This window comes from Arvicanthis niloticus, chromosome 30 (genome assembly GCF_011762505.2).
Source record: "Arvicanthis niloticus isolate mArvNil1 chromosome 30, mArvNil1.pat.X, whole genome shotgun sequence".
In the NCBI taxonomy this organism is placed as follows: domain Eukaryota; kingdom Metazoa; phylum Chordata; class Mammalia; order Rodentia; family Muridae; genus Arvicanthis; species Arvicanthis niloticus.
In genome coordinates this window covers 1,275,253-1,291,085 of record NC_133438.1, presented here as the reverse complement: position 1 = coordinate 1,291,085, position 15,833 = coordinate 1,275,253, and the positions used below count along the sequence as shown (strand labels likewise).

General features: G+C 46.2%; 1 protein-coding gene across 1 annotated transcript; it reads right to left on the bottom strand.

The window, feature by feature from the left end:
• Positions 1–4,940: 4,940 nt before the first annotated feature.
• On the bottom strand, positions 4,941–15,105 carry Slc27a5 (solute carrier family 27 member 5). Its single transcript, XM_076927498.1, has 10 exons — positions 14,293–15,105; positions 13,345–13,554; positions 11,737–11,895; positions 10,165–10,289; positions 7,729–7,923; positions 7,552–7,642; positions 5,966–6,164; positions 5,620–5,717; positions 5,324–5,454; positions 4,941–5,247 (listed from the first exon to the last, which is right to left on the bottom strand). The coding sequence occupies exons 1-10, from the start codon at positions 14,978–14,980 to the stop codon at positions 5,071–5,073; spliced, it is 2,073 nt and encodes a 690-aa protein (XP_076783613.1). The 5' UTR covers positions 14,981–15,105; the 3' UTR covers positions 4,941–5,070.
• Positions 15,106–15,833: the final 728 nt, after the last annotated feature.

Genomic DNA, 15,833 nt, shown 5'->3' with positions numbered 1-15,833 from the left:
TCCATTCTTACCCACTAATTCAGTTTGTTGTTGTTTTAGGGATGTAGTATGTGTGTGTATGTATGTGTGTGTATGTATGTATGTATGTATGTATGTATGTATGTATGTATGTATGTATGTACATGGAAACCAGAAGAGAGTATCAGGGTCTCCTACTTATTCACCTTTGCTTGTTAATGTTCATCCTGGAATCCAAACTCCAGTGACAGACTTGAACTCTGGTCCTGGTGATTTCACACCAAGTGCTTTTAACTGCTGAGCCATGTCTACAGTTCATGACATTATTGAAGCGTTTGCTCCAGTCTGAGTCCCTCCTTGCTGTTTACATGTGCCTTTCTTTCATGTCCCTGTTCTAGCTGCACCTGCTCATGAGTGGTTTGAGTTTTCATGTGTTCCTTAGACTGCTTGCCCACTCGTTATATTGTCCTAAACAACTGAAGAGCGGTGTCAGTTCCTACAGCAAGTTCCAGAATCTGCTCTTCATAGGTCTTTTTGTTTCTACGTTTGTTCTTTTGGAGGGGAGCTGAAATGATCCCTCCATATAGCGCAAGCCTGTCCTCAGCTTCTTTTTATTTGCTGTGCCATATCTGTGTAGTTTGCATGCACCGTATGCATGCACAGCACCCACAGACGTCATAGGAGAGAATAAAATCCCCTGAGACTGGAGCTACAGGTGGTTGTGAGCCAGCATATGGCTGCTGGGAGCTGATCCAAGGTTGTCTGCAGGGGCAGCAAGTGTTTTTAACTACGGAGCCATTTCTCCAGCCGCCTACCTTAAGTTCTTGATCCTTTTGTTTCGTTTTGAGACAGGGTTTCTCTGTCTAACAGCCCTGGCTGCCCTGGAACTTTCTGTATGTAGTACTGGCTTTAAACTCACAGATGTCCACCAGTGTCTGCGCCTGTGTGCTAAGATTAAAGGTATGGAGAATATCAAAAATCCACCTGCCTCTGCCTCTGCCTCCCAAGTGCTGGATTAAAGGCTTGCGACACCACTGCCCAGCCAGAACACATTTTTAAAACTTTACAAGAAACAGCTTTTTGTATTTGTTTATTATTTATTTAAATACTTATCAATATAGGGTCTTCCTATGCAACCCTGGCTAGCCTGGGGTTCACTATGTAGAACAGACTTGCCTCCAACTTGCAGCAATGCTTTTGTCTCTGTTTCCTAAGTACTGGGATTTTAGGCATATGTCACCACACTTAGCTTGATTTTTGTTTTTGTTTTTAGAAATGGTATTTTGCAGCCCAGACTAGCCATGAGCAAGCCTTTTGTTTTCATGTTCCATGTACACCACCACAACTACCTAAAAATATATTCTCTCTACCAGACATGCAAAGAATATCAGAAATCCAGTTGTTTTAATGAAACAGGGTAAAAAAAATCATGTTAATAATAACGGACTACGCCTGGCAGTGGTGGCGCACGCCTTTAATCACAGCACTTGGGAGGCAGAGGCAGGTAGATTTCTGAGTTCGAGGCCAGCCTGGCCTACAGAGTGAGTCCAGGACAGCCAGAGCTATACAGAGAAACCCTGTCTCAAAAAACCAAAAAAACAAAAAAACAAAAAAAAAAAAGGGGGGGGGGACTAATTCTGATTTAGACACAGTAGCACGCACCTGTGATCCCAGTACTTCTAGGTAGGCTGTGGTAAAAGGATCAAAGTCCAATGTTAGCTTGGGTAAGTAATCAGCCTCTGTCCAAAATACACAAAGATCACTTGGGGCTAATATTTGCCACAAATAATACAGGGTTTCTTTGGATGGCCCTGGCTGTCCTGGAACTCACTCTGTAGACAAGGTTGGTTTCGAACTCACAGAACTTCCTCGTCTCTGCCTCTCTAGTGCTTGGATTAAAGGCCTGCACCACCACCACCAGGCTGAATAATTGCAAAAAAAAAAAAAAACCCAAAAAACTAGGTTAGGGCTGGAGAGATGGCTCAGTGGTTAAGAGCACTGACTTTTCTTCCTGGGGCTCCTGAGTTCAGTTCCTAGCAACCATCTGGTGGCTCATAACCATCTGTAATGGGATCTGATGTCCCCTTCTGGTGTGTCTGAAGACAGCTACAGTGTGCTCATATACATAAAATAAATAATTCTTTTTTAAAATGTCAAAGAAAAAGAAACAGCAGAGCCATTGCAATCGTGAACTCGCAGCCACCATGGTTCCTAACCAAGGGACAGCTGGGTACAGCTGTTCACCAACAATGTGGTTACACGTCTTTTGGGGGAGGGAGAGGAAGGGGGTTGATGGAAGGAGGGGAGAGTTGGCCTCAACTCGAGCTCACCCACTAACAACTGGCCCTGGGGGCTGTGCCACAACTCCAGCAGGAGTATTCCTGTCCTCTGTTCAACACCGAGTCCCCCAAAGTACTTTTGGTCCTGACCTACAGAGAACAGTTCCCAGAGACCTCAGCATTCTGTAGTCTGTGGTTCTTGGAGTTGCTCTCAGGGGCATTTCTGAGGTCAGGGGTGGTGGGTGGGGGTGGGGGGTGGGAGGTGGAGTTGTGGGTGGGGACACTCAATCCTGTCAATCAATTCATAGGAATACTTCTACCTCCTGACAGTACAGACCTTATTTCCAGAGGCCATAATGATGAGGACAGGAGATAAAGCTAGGTCAGGCAGTTCAGGGCAGGGACCCCTAAACAGCTGTTCTGTTCTTGTGCTTAGCCAGAAATGCCACAGGTCCTGACTTGGCTAGAGTTCAAAGATGCTAGAATAACATTGTGGTTTCTGGTCTGTGTTTGTCTTATCTCCTTCTCCTAAACTACCATTCCTACCCAGAGATTGTGAACTAAATCAGACACTAATCCCTTCTGGCGAATACCTTTAAAATTGGGTCTCTGGGTTTTCCTGGCTTATACCAATTCCCACATTTTAGCCCATTTCCTGAATGATTTTAGGTTCACAACTCTTAACAGGGAAATGTTCTCTTTTTTTCCCATTAATTAGTTATTTATTCACTTTACATCCCACTGCAGCCCCACCTCTACTCCCAATTCCTGCCCTACACAGCCCCCCACCTTTATACCCCCTTACCCTACTCCTGTGAGAAAGGGAATGTACCCCCTGGGTACTAGCCCACCCTTACATCTCAAATCACTGCAGTACTAAGCACATGCTCTCCCACTGAGGTCAGACAAGGGAGCCCAGTTAGGTGAACAGGATCCACAGAGTTGGAGTAAGCCCCCACTCCAGTTGTTGGGAGACCTGCATGAAGACAGAGCTGCACGTCTGCTACATACACATCCTAGGTCCAGCCTATGTATGCTCTTTGATTGGCTCAGTGTCTGTGAGCCCCCAAGGGTCTAGGTCAGTTGACTCTGTTGGTCTTCTTGTAGAGTCCATATCCCCTCTGGGTTTATCTCTGTCTCTCTGTCTCTGTCTCTCTGTGTGTGTGTCTCTCTCCCCTCCCCTCCCCTCCCCTCCCCTCCCCTCCCCTCCCCTCCCTCCCTCCCTCCCTCCCTCCCTCCCTCCCTCTCTCTCTCTCTCTCTCTCTCTCTCTCTCTCTCTCTCTCTCTCTCTCTCTCTGTCTTTCAGACAGAGTTTCTCTGTATACCCCTGGCTGTCCTGGAACTTACTCTACTCTGTAGACCATGCTGGCCTTGAACTCAGAAATCCGCCTGCCTCTGCCTCCCAAGTGCCGGGATTAAAGGCGTTCGCCACCACTGCTCAGCTCCCCTCCTGGTTTCTCAATCCTTCCCCCAACTCCTCCACAAGACTTCAAGGAATGAGGTCCTTGACAAGGGAATGACAGTAGCATTAGATGCCACTGAGGCTTTAAACTTACCTGCCCTTTCCTTGTGTCCTGGCTAGTTTAATTTGAACTTGACACAAGTGAAGGTCATCAGAGACGAGGGAACCTCAATTGAGGAGATGCCCCCATAAAATCCAGCTGTGGGAAAGCCTGCAGAGCATTTTCTAATGAGTGATTGATGTGGGAGGACACCACTCCATTGTAGGTGGGGCCCATTTCTGGGCTGGTTGTTCTGAGTTCTGTAAGAAAGCAAGCTAGACAAGCCACGAGGAGCAAGCACTCCTCCATGGACTCTGTGTGAACTTCTGCAGCGAGACCCTGTTCTGTTTAAGTTCCTGTCCTGACTTCCTACTAAGATGGACTATGATATGTAAGCCAGATAAAGCCTTTCTTCTCCATTTTGTGTTTGGTCATGGTTCATCAATAGAAACAGTAACGTAACCCTAAAACACCTGGTAACACGAGATGGGTGCACACCAGCTCTGTCAGTCCTTTGTGCTTTAAAATAACACACGAGGGGTGAAGAGATGGCTCTGTGGTTAAGAGCATATGCTGCTCTTGCAGAGGACCCGAGTTCTATTACCAGCACTTACACCAGGTGGCTCACAACTCCAAAGGGAAGCCTCTGATCTCTGTGGGCACTTGCACTCACATGCACACACCTAAGTACATGCTTGAACATAATAAAAACAATGAAGAGCTGGCCATAGCGGTGGAAGCCTTTAATCCCAGCGCCTGGGAGGCAGAAGTAGGCAGATCTCTGAGTTCACGGCCAGCCTGGTCTATGTAGTTTCATACCAGCCAGGGCTACATTCAGGGACCCAGTGTCATCCTCCTGGTCCTCAACAAATATACTCTAGGGCCTTAATCTTCCAGAAACACTCTTCTCCCAGTCTCTTCCAGATCACCTTTGCCTTACTTAGTCCTGCCCCTCAGCCTTTGTCAGATCGTGCATCCGCAGCCCTCCCATGTACACCCCCTTGACAACAGTTAACAGGACATCTGTCATCTATATCGGGTATTCTACCCTGACCCAAGCCTTGTCCTTCAGTGGCCACAAAAGACTCAGAGTTGCACCCTCTTCTCTTCACTGGACCAGCTGGCAGAGAACTCTGTAGCAGGGTGGGGTAGGAAGCAGCACTGAACAGCTGCATTCATCTATTCAGATCCACACAGAGACTTCTGTATAGACATTCAAGTTTATTCTCTATGGACTACTGGGCCATGGGCATCTGGAACCCTGACAACATTGTGAAGCTGACTAGTGTCGACTTCCACACTTTTGAATAGCCTTCCAGTTGTCTAGGTGGTCAGAGCTTCCAGGTTCCTTCACACACAGCCTTGTACACGTCTGGCATCAGACTCCGGAAGGTCTGGGCCTTGTTGTCCAGTATGTAGAGTGGGTCAGCAATGACCCCCACATCAAAACCCTCACGCACCAGTTGTGACTTCACTAGCTTGTAGGTGTTTGTGACCTCCAGGGAGTCCTGCAAAGCGATAATTATGACCCCTGAATGTGACACCAATTCCCTTATCCACCTACTCCTGCTACCTCCCACTTACCTGGATACGGATGAAATGAGGTGTGGCATAGGCAGGGAGCCAGGCGCGGACGTGCTGGTATAGCTTCTGCCCATCAAAAGTCTTCCCAGGAGCCAGCTTCACAGCAGCCATGCCAACCTTACCCTCACACCCTGGAAAGCAACTAGTCACTCTGAGCAGGCCTATTTCTGCTTACTGGCGGTGCAACTGGACATATATTTTAACCTCTCTGTATCCCAACAGGGCCCTTAATTTGTAATAACAAATCGTCTACACACAAGGTGCAAGATGTATAAAGTCAGGCGAACTCTCCATACCTGGCACAGGCACACCATAGACATTGACGTCCTCTAGGAAGTCTAGGCTAGACAACACACTCTCCACCTCTCCAGTGGATACATTTTCGCCTTTCCACCTGAAAGGAGAGAAGCCATGCCCTAGGATAGGAATGTTCTGCCCCCTGACAGAGATGCTATCCTCCCTAAGAGAGATCCCAGCCCCAGGAAAGGATGTTCTGTCCCTGGGAATAGAAGCCACACCCCAGGAAAAGAGGACACGCCCTAGAAAGGGCATGCCCCACCCCTGGGAAGACAGGGCTACATCCATCCCTAGGGAGGTAGGACATCCCAGAAGCCCTGCCCTTCCAGTCCACCCATGCCTGACCGGAAGGTGTCACCAAGGCGGTCTCGGAAGTAGAAGAAGCCTTCCTGGTCCAAGGACAGCACGTCCCCAGTGTTGTAGTACAGGTCTCCTACGTGCCGTACGTTTGCAACCAGTTTCCGCTTGGTCTCATCCTGGGAACCACGGTAGCCCAGGAAGGGTTGGTTATTTCGAATCTTGGTCAAAAGAAGTCCCGGCTTTCCTGGGGGTGTAAATCGAAAATAAGTCCTAAATAGAAACCCCACCAGCTCTGGAGGCAGCCGTCCTGCTAGAGGTTTCTCACTCTGGACTCCTCACCCAGCCAAAGGTAGAGCTAAAATGTACTGATAAAGCCGGAGAGATAGTTCAGCAGGTAAGAACATTGGTTGGGCCGGACAGTGGTGGCGCACGCCTTTTAATCCCAGCACTTGGGAGGCAGAGGCAGGTGGATTTTTGAGTTCGAGGCCAGCCTGGTCTACAGAGTGAGTTCCAGGACAGCTAGGGCTACACAGAGAAAAAACAAACCTATCTCGAAAAACCAAAAAAAAAAAAAAAAAAAAAAAAAAAACCACAAAAACAACAAAACAACAACACTGGCTGCTGTTTCAGAAGATTTAAAGTTCGGTTCCCACCATCCACATAGTGGCTCACAACCACCTGTAGCTCTACTTTTCGGGCATTTGACACCCTCTTCTGCCTTCCTCAGGCACCAAGCACACACCAAGTGCACATACATAAATGCAGGCAAACACTCATATACATAAAATAAAATTTTAAAGATGGGGGCTGGAGAGATGGCTCAGCAGTTAAGAGCACCGACTGCTCTTCTGGAGGTCCAGAGTTCAATTCCCAGCAACTACATGGTGGCTCACAACCATCTGTAATGGGATCTAATGTCCTCTTCTGGTGTGTCTGTAGACAGTGTCAGTGTACTCATATAAGTAAAATAAATAGTTGTTTAAAAATTTTTTTTTCAAGATATGTTGATGGGAGATACTCAGACTTAAGGTGAGAGGAACCAAGACACCAAGAGGAAGACAGAGAAACTCAGGAAATCAAATAGTTCTGAAAAGAGAGAAAGTAGTAGTATTGGGTGTTCATAAGAAAACAAAGCAAGATGAGGAACTGGCAAGTGGGGGCAGGAAGAAAGACATACCTGAGCCCTTGCAAAACCCCAGGAGAGAAGGTACAGGAAGGGACTATGATCTGGGAGCTTGTGGCCCCTATAGAAAGCTCGAGAAAACCAACAGACATTGATCCAGTAGACTAGAGTAAGATTGAAATGGGAATTGGGGAGAGCCGAAATCCTCTAAGGCAGAGGTCCCCAGGTCATGGTCAGATAGACCTAAAGTTCAAGGGTCACAGACACCACCACCTATCACCAATATTAAGACTTTGGACATCAGGGTGGTAGCACACTCCTGTAATCCTAGCATTTGGGAATTGGAGGCAGGGGGATTAAGACCAACTTGGGCTATATGAGACATTATACCCAAAAAATCTGAAGAAAAAAAATAATGAAAGAACTTTGGGCAGCTTGTTCCAGCCAAGGAAGTGAAAGTGACTGACTACCCCTCACACATCCAAAGAAGGCTTCCTGACTTCCTTACCTGGCTCCACAGGGATGCAAAAGCCCTGTCTGTCCCTCACAGGCGCTGCCGTCTCTATGTCAAACTGTACCAGCTCAGTGGGAATCAGCATCTGGGATAGGGGGTGGGAAGCATTGACAAAGGTACTGGGAGCTCAGCCCTGGGACCACCATTACACTGGGAGTCCCGCTCACTCACTTGAAGGAGGCAGCTGGTCTTGCCCACAGCCCCACAGTGCCCCACATAGTTCATTAAGCCCAGGTTGCCCTCTGTGGAGCCGTAGAATTCCCAGATCCGAATGGGACCAAAGCGTTGCTGGAAGTTTTCCCACACATCCGCCCGAAGTCCATTGCCCATTGCCAAGTGCACTGTGTGTATCTTGTCTTCTGGTTGCTGCAGGGACAAGCAGAGAATGGTCACAGGTGGTACCCTGGGAGGTATGGCTAGGAACTCTTTCTGAAGAAGGTAGTTTCGGTGTTAATTGGGAGTTACCTGGAAAGTGGTGGTGAGACCTATACTTAGGGACTCTATCTGTGGTACTTAAGAACAGTTAAACATGGGTGCAAGGCATGCCTATAATCCCTCTAGTTAGGAAACTGAGGCAGGAGGATTATTAGTTGGATTTCAAAATAAGCCACATAGCCAGTTCGGACTATATAGGGAGGATCCTATCTTAGAAAAAAAATTACTAGAACCTTTACCTAAAGTATCCCTGCAGACATTATAGGGGAGTTTTGCCTAGAGAAAGTTGCTTGAAGTAGGTTTTATCTGCAGACTTACTTAGCTAGGAGGAACTGGAGTATCCAGGCCAGCCTATAAAATTACACCACTCACACCCATGATGGGTCTTCCAAAGTCAATCTCTCACATGCGTGCCACAGGCTAATCTAACCTACACAATCCTTCACCGAGACTCCCACAGGTGACTCTAGATTGTGCCAGGATGACAAACTAATATGATCTTAATGTCAGGCAAACTATTGATCATCTGGCACTATGTAGATTAGGAAGCCATGATCTATAAACATTTCTGTTGGTGACGTTCATTCTCTAGGTGAACTGGGGAATTACTTGAAATCTTGAAGTGTGACCTGTGGAATGCACTTTCCTGGAAAGGGGTTTCATGGGGCTTTTGATCTGAGACTGAAGGGGTAGGGAGAGACTGGGGGAGGGGTGTATTGACTAGAGATAGTTTCCTAGAGACCACAGCTCACTGCACTGTAAGAATAAGAGCATCTCACATCTAGTGTGTTTATCCTGAGCCAAATTGTTCTAGGTACTTCATATAGTCAGTTCATTTCATGTTTACAGATCCCCCATTCAGGTAGGAAGTATTTTTTTTTTCCTTTCCAGTATCTATTATTAGTAGTTGTTTTTGTAAACTGAGATCCAGGGCTAAGTAAGGTCCAGATTGGGACTGTTCTTATCTACGTTTTCCAAATGAAGCTACTGAAACTGGACAAAGTACAGTCACCTGTTGTGATAGTTTGTCATCTTGGCACAATCTAGAGTCACCTGTGGAGAGTCTCAGTGAAGGATTGTGTAGGTTAGATTAGCCTGTAGCACTGTAAGGCCCCCACGAATGGAGGCCCTCACCCAAGCCTTGGGAATTCGAGGCCACCCATTAACTGCAAGACACCAAACTTGATGTAATCAGCAAGAGGTATATTTTAATCAGTATACTGAGGTCAAGACCTGTAGCCCACGCAGGGGCAATGGGGTCTGACCCCAGGGCTTTGGAGACAGAGAGAATTTAAAGCCCAAAACCACAACTCAGGGGGGAACCACAACCCAGGGGGAGTAAGGGAGGGCTATTGGAGAGCACCTGTGGAAAGTCCCAGCCCATTATTTAGTTTGTGACAGGGTACAAGGAACAGGCTATTCTCTAAGAGCCTATACGTTCAATCTATCTTATGGTTAGTTTTTAGTTCCTGGTCCCCATAGCGTTTGGTTACACTGTCCTGAACTCCCAGCTCTGAACTCTTATCTTATTTATTTTGTCTTGTGGATAGCTAGTTTCCTAGGACCCAGAGTACAGAACAAGCTGATCTTCACTCTTGACTCCATCTGTGGAAGGTTTAAAATTTTTTAACTCTTTCAGCATGCATGTGAGAGATTGACTTTGGAAGACCCATCCTGGATGTGGGTAGTATAATTTTATAGGCTGGATTGAATGAAGGAGAAACATCAAAGTGGGTATTAGCATGTATACATTAATTCATTACTTGAGACTGTTGACTGTGGATGTGATATGATGAGCTTCTCTAAATTCCTGCTCCCCTTAGGTTGTTTTTGTATTTTACGAGAAAAGGAATCTAACACATACTAGCCCAGGTGACTAACCATCAAAGCGGCCCACTAGAAAATGTGGAGAGTGTTTGGAACTTGTCCTATGAGACTCTGTCTTGATATAGTCTCAGTGTAGTCCAGGCTAACATTCAACTCTCTGTATAGCCAAGAGACCCATAGCTGAGTCTGTCTTTGATGCCAGGTCTTACACATGCTAAACCTATATTCTATATCTGAGTAAATGTCTTCACTCCTTACCTAAATCTTTGTCTGATAACTTTGGAAAGTCATCTGGGGTTCCATGCCTATGAGTTACATGTTGGAGAGTTCATTTTAGAGCCTTACCTCAGGACGATTACACAAGTATCGCAGGATTTCACCCACATACAGGATGACTGTCACACCATGCTGACGGCAGTCAGACCAGAATCGGGAGGCAGAGAACTTGGGGGCCAGGACACAGGTGGCTCCTGGTCGGGAAAAATGGATGATCATATTCCATTTTGCTGTGAGCAGCTAGCTATGTGATTACCTGATTGTGGTATTTCAAATGCAAAATAATGCCACACTTTTTGGCATTGACCAACACACACCTAAAATTCACCAGTGAGGTGCTATGAGTTTGGCTCAGTGGTAGAGCTTTTACCTAAAATCTCCCAGAGAGGGGCTGGGAGTATGGCTTAATAGTAGAGCATTTGCCCTGAGTTCACTACAGGGCGGCCTAGCATGTACCAGGTCCTAGGCTCCATCCCCAACCCTACACAATAAATAAACTATACTAGCCTCTAGAAGACATTTTATTTTTGTCCTGTTTTGATTTTTTATGAGAGATTTGTTTATTTGTTTTTTATGTATATGTTGGCATGAGTCTCTCTCTCTCTCTCTCTCTCTCTCTGTGTGTGTGTGTGTGTGTGTGTGTGTGTTACACATGGTAGAGGCCAGAAAAAGGTGTCAGACTTCCTAGAGCTAGAGTGACAGGTGATTGGGAGTCCTGTGATATTGGTGCTGAAAACCAAATGAGCCATGGTTGGCTTAGACCTTGCTATGTATATAGACCAGGCTGAGCTTGAGCTGCAGTGGTTCTCCAGCTTCTGTCTCCTGAGTGTTGTATTGAGCATATGGGTATTAGTCACCAGTAAAAACCAATGGCATTTTTGTTGTTTTTGGTTTTTTGTTGTTGTTGTTTTGTTTTTCAAGACAGTGTTTCTCTGTATAGCCCTGGCTGTCCTGGAACTCACTCTGTAGATCAGGCTGTCCTGGAACTCAGAAATCCACCTGCCTCTGCCTCCCAAGTGCTGGGATTAAAGGCGTGCGCCACCACTGGCAGGCTAACATTTTTGATCTAACAAGAAATGCAAGGGACAAGAGGAGGGTACTGTTTTAACAGAGAAAATGTAATTAATTACAGAATTTGGAAACTCTGACAAGATGTAGGCATCAACTAACATCAAAAGGTCACTATTAAATTTAATAGTTATCAGTTTTTATTACAGATGCATACTGTGATATTTATAAGCATAAAGATAACATCTAGCCAGGCATGGCAGTACGTGCCTTCGATTCCAACACTCCAAAGTTAGAGGCCAATAGATCTCTGTGAAACCAGCCCAATCTACAAATTGAGTTCTGTGCCAGACATGGCTACATAGTGAGACACCATCTTTCTAGGAAAATAAGTAAATAAAGTTTCTAAAATTGGACATGGTAGTTCAGATCTGTAATTCAGTTCTTGGAAGGTATGATCAAAATAATCAGAGGTTTGAGGTCACCAGAGGCTGTATGCCAAGCAATGTGACCCAAAATCTGGAACAGGGAAAACAAACTGAAGGTAAAGAGGATAGCATCTTGTTCTTTTGATTGTCCCACACTAATACCCACTGTGGTCCTGTGTGCTAGGGAGATCCTTAAAGGACTTACCAAGTTGTAAGCATCCAAGGACTCCAAGGACAAGCCCTATTGTGTGGTACAGAGGCAGGACATCATAGATCACATCATCAGGTGTGCACCCACAGAAGGACAACATGCTGCTCACTTGTATGACCCGCTCATGTGACAGGATAGCTGGCTTCGGAAGTCCTAGACAATGAAAGAGCCATAAAGGTTGGGTAGGAAGAGAGACCACAACTGCAGGGTGAGTCTCCACAGTCAGGTCTGCCTGGGTTTGAACCTCTCAAAGGAGACCAGGGATGGAGATTTTCTGGGTAATGTGATGCAAACCTGTAATTCCAGCACTCAAGAGGGTGAGGCAACCGTGTAGAGAGTTCAAAGCCAGTTGGGGCTGCTAGAGCAAGACTCTGTCTCAAAGTACCAAAATAGGAATAACAGTAAAGCATGAAAATTTGTGGTTGAGTGTGTTTTTTTTTTTTTTCAGTATGTTTTATTTTGAGACAAGATATCTCTCTGTGGCTCAAGCTAGCCTGAACTCACTATGTAATTTAGACTGGTCTTCAATCCATCCAACCTTCTTTTCTTTCTCCCTCACTCTCACCCTGCCTCCTTTCCTTCCTTTCTGTAGGGAGGCCCTGGACCTTAGTAGGCCCTGAGGACTTAGCACAGCTGACTCCAAGATGGAAATATCTTTCAGGCTGTAAAACTCAGCACATAGACAGCACCACCTACGAGAACTAAGACAAGGACCATCAAAGTCCATAGTTCTGAGAAAGTCTCTAAATGTAATAATCTTTGCTTTCTAGCTTCTGTGCTAACTGTTCTTGTTAACTGAAGTATGTCAACCTAGAATGTGTTTTTTGTGATTAGAAGCTCACCGTGAAAAAGGCTCTGGTCTACACTGAGATTCTCAACACCTACAGCAGTCACCAGCTAGCTAATAAAGAATCGCCTCTGGCTTAATGCATGTCTGAGCAGTCTTCTCAAGTGGATTCCCTATACTTTCTTCCCTCTTTCTTTCCATCTTTCCTTTCTTTCTGCCAAAAAGAATCATCATTCCTTTATGTATTTATATATTTGTATGTATTTATTTGTTTGTTTGTTTATTGAGACAGTGCTTCTCTGTGCCCTGGCTGTTCTCAAACTTGATCTGTAGACCAGGCTGTCCTCAAACTCAAGAGAGCCATCTGCCTCTGCCTCCCAAGTGCTGAAATTACAGGCATTGGCTACCAGGCCCAGCTTGAACATTTATTCCCTTTTAAAGACACTGAATGGAATGCTTTGTGAATTAGCCTGTACTGCTTGCAAGGGGATATGCTAATTCATGTATTGGTCCAATCTTAGTATGTGCTCCACTGAAATGAGCAGACTCTGAACTCTGGATCTTCTTGTCTCTTGACCTTCTGAGTCCTGGCATTTACATGTGAACAGCACCAAATCCCACTCTCTGATTGGTTTTCAGACTGGGAGTAATAAATCAAAACAAAATAGAGCCACATTAGGGGGTCAGAGTCAAAGGCAGAGGTCCAGATCAAGGGCAGAGTTGGGTGTCAGAGGACAAACTGAAGGCATGGTGCAAGATGAATGGGGTCAAGATCAGAGGGTGGAGGGTCAGAGCAGGACCACAGGCATCCTCACCAGTGGTCCCTGAAGTATAGATGAACATGGCAGGGGATTTCCACGTAATCTTAGCTCGAAGGTTGGCAGGCACTGGGTCAGAAGGCGCAGCATCCAGGGCAGCTTCCAGAGCCTCTACACCTGGAGTAGGTGAGCTGTGGCCAAGGTAGAAGCAGTGGATGTTCTCAGCTAGCAGCTTGGGAAGGATTTCTTCCAGGCTCTCCTGGAGGTCTACAGAGACCATCAGAGGAGAAAAGAGGCAAATCTTAGCTTCTTCCAAAGTCAAGGAAACCCAGAGACAAAAAAAGCAGATCCCAGAGAAAAGCTTTCTTGTTCCTAGATAAAGAACCCTATAATGCTGGATGGTGGTGAACACACCTTTAATCCCAGCACTGGGAAGGCAGAGGCAGGTGGATCTCTGTGATTTGGGGCCAGCCTGGTCTACAGAGAGAGTTCGAAGACAGCCAGGGCTACACAGAGAAACCCTGTCTCTAAATAAATAAATAAATAAATAATAAATAGAGTTTAAAAATAAAAGGAACCTTATAATTGGTAAAATATTAACTTATTCAAATAAAGCTGGACATAGTGGCCCACACCTTTATTCCAAGCACTTGGGAGGCAGTGGCAGCTTGATTTCTGTAGGCTCAGGGCCATCCTGATCTACATACTGAGTTCCAAAATAGCCAGAGCTTCACATCATGAGATCCTGCCTTGAAAACAACAGCAAGCAAAAACTTCAAAAAAAAAAAATTAACTAAAAATTAGTTAAATAGAGTTGAAAGATTTAGAGAAGAGAAGGACTCCCAAGTGGTGATCCTAGAATTACTTTCCTGGTAACCTACCTTTTGACCCTGATTGCATGGCCTGGGAATAGATACAACAAAAGGCTCTCTGCCTAGCTTCCAGAAACTTCTGACCTCCCTTGCTTCTGTCCCTTTCTGCCCTTTCTGCCTCCGGGGCACTCACCTGGATCTACAATCAGCACACTGGCCCCAGAGATCCGCACAGAGTGTAGCAAGGGCATCCCTCGGCTGTGTGGGTTGATCCAGGCCACAGGGCAGCCCAACTTGGCAAGCCCCAGAAACACACTCAAAGCCGAAATGGTCTTGGACGGAAGTACTAAGATAGCAGCAGCATCTCTTGCCTCCTGGACTGTGGCATCCTTCAGCCTTGCTTTCAGAGCCCATGCTGCCTGACAGGACCTGGCATCCAGCTGGCTATTTGTGATTGAGCAGCCCTCGGCCCCAGTATACACCAAGGCAGCCCGGTCAGGCCGTGCCTGCGCTTGCCGCTCTAAAGCATCCACAAAGGTCTCTGGAGGATGTTTGTTAAGGCATCGCCTGAGCTTCAGGCCATAGAAAACCATTTTGAAGGCGAAGGCCACATCTTTGTGCAGCCAGCGTAGCCCTGGAGGTGGCTGTGGAGGTAATAAGAATAATGTAAGAGCTGTTCCTGTCAGGCTCAGCCAGTGGGGCATCCAGGAGCCGATCCAGGGTCTGCCCAGCAAGGCCAAGCCAAGCAGCACAAAGCACATGGGGTCTCCCAGGAACCAACGTAGGGCCAGAGCCGTAGCTGCTGGCCATATGGGTTGCCCCAAGCCAACCAGCAAAAGCAGCAACAGCAGTAGGAAGGTTAGTTTCTTCCAAACACCCATGGCACTGGCTCTCTCTGAAGTAGCTGATGTGCAGTCTCAGCTCTAACGCTCCAAAGCCCTAACTTCCTGCCTTTAAGGAAATCTGTCTACCCACTCCCCAGGTATGACCAAATACTATCAGCAACTGCATGCAACCCCTGGACTCTGTCCTTTTGTTACTTAATTCTTACTGGCTGGGAGTCCTCCTACAGTTCCATCCCCCTGCCTGATCACCCGGACTGCCCCACCCCCTTGGACACCACCAACCACCCTCCTCTTAGGGCTAACATTTGTCTCTAGCTCTTGTCTGTTAGGTATGGGAAACTAGGGAGCCGGGAAATAAGACCTGCCTGACTCTAGCCAAGTGAAAAGTCAGATGTGGTTTTATTTGCCTGACTTATGAAACTGAGCCCTTTGTTCGGGGAATAGGCTGCCTGTTAGATAGACAGTTAACAACTTAGTGAATACTTAGAACACCTTTATCTTCTGGATTTAAACATACTTCTGCTCTCCATCATGAGCCTGCTCTACTGGTATTCCTGTGGATTGAGATTTGGTGTAAGAAGGAACCAAACTGAAGCCATTTTGCATAAAGCTTCCATTTTGAATAGGGGTCAAATAACATTGAAGTTCTCAAGGCCTCCTTGGGTAACTGCCATCCTGGTTGGTAAGTTGTATGCCAGGTAAGTCGCTCCACCACAGTTAAATAAATCAAAGAGTGAAAACAGGATAAATGTACCACATAGGGAGATGCCCCCAAGAAAGTCCTTCATCCTAGAATCGTGATTAGTAGAAAATTGTAAGTGTAACTTGGCATAGATGCCTGTAGCTTTGAGGCTTAAAAGTGTTGTTAACATTCTACCTCGAGGTCACA

Coding starts and splice junctions, on each gene's coding strand:
- Slc27a5 (XM_076927498.1), bottom strand. CDS start 14,980: ATGGGTGTTTGGAAGAAACTAACCTTCCTACTGCTGTTGCTGCTTTTG. Junction 7,643..7,728: donor AGACCAGCTGCCTCCTTCAA/GTGAGTGAGCGG, acceptor CCCCTATCCCAG/ATGCTGATTCCCACTGAGCT. Junction 5,455..5,619: donor CTATGGTGTGCCTGTGCCAG/GTATGGAGAGTT, acceptor GTTGCTTTCCAG/GGTGTGAGGGTAAGGTTGGC.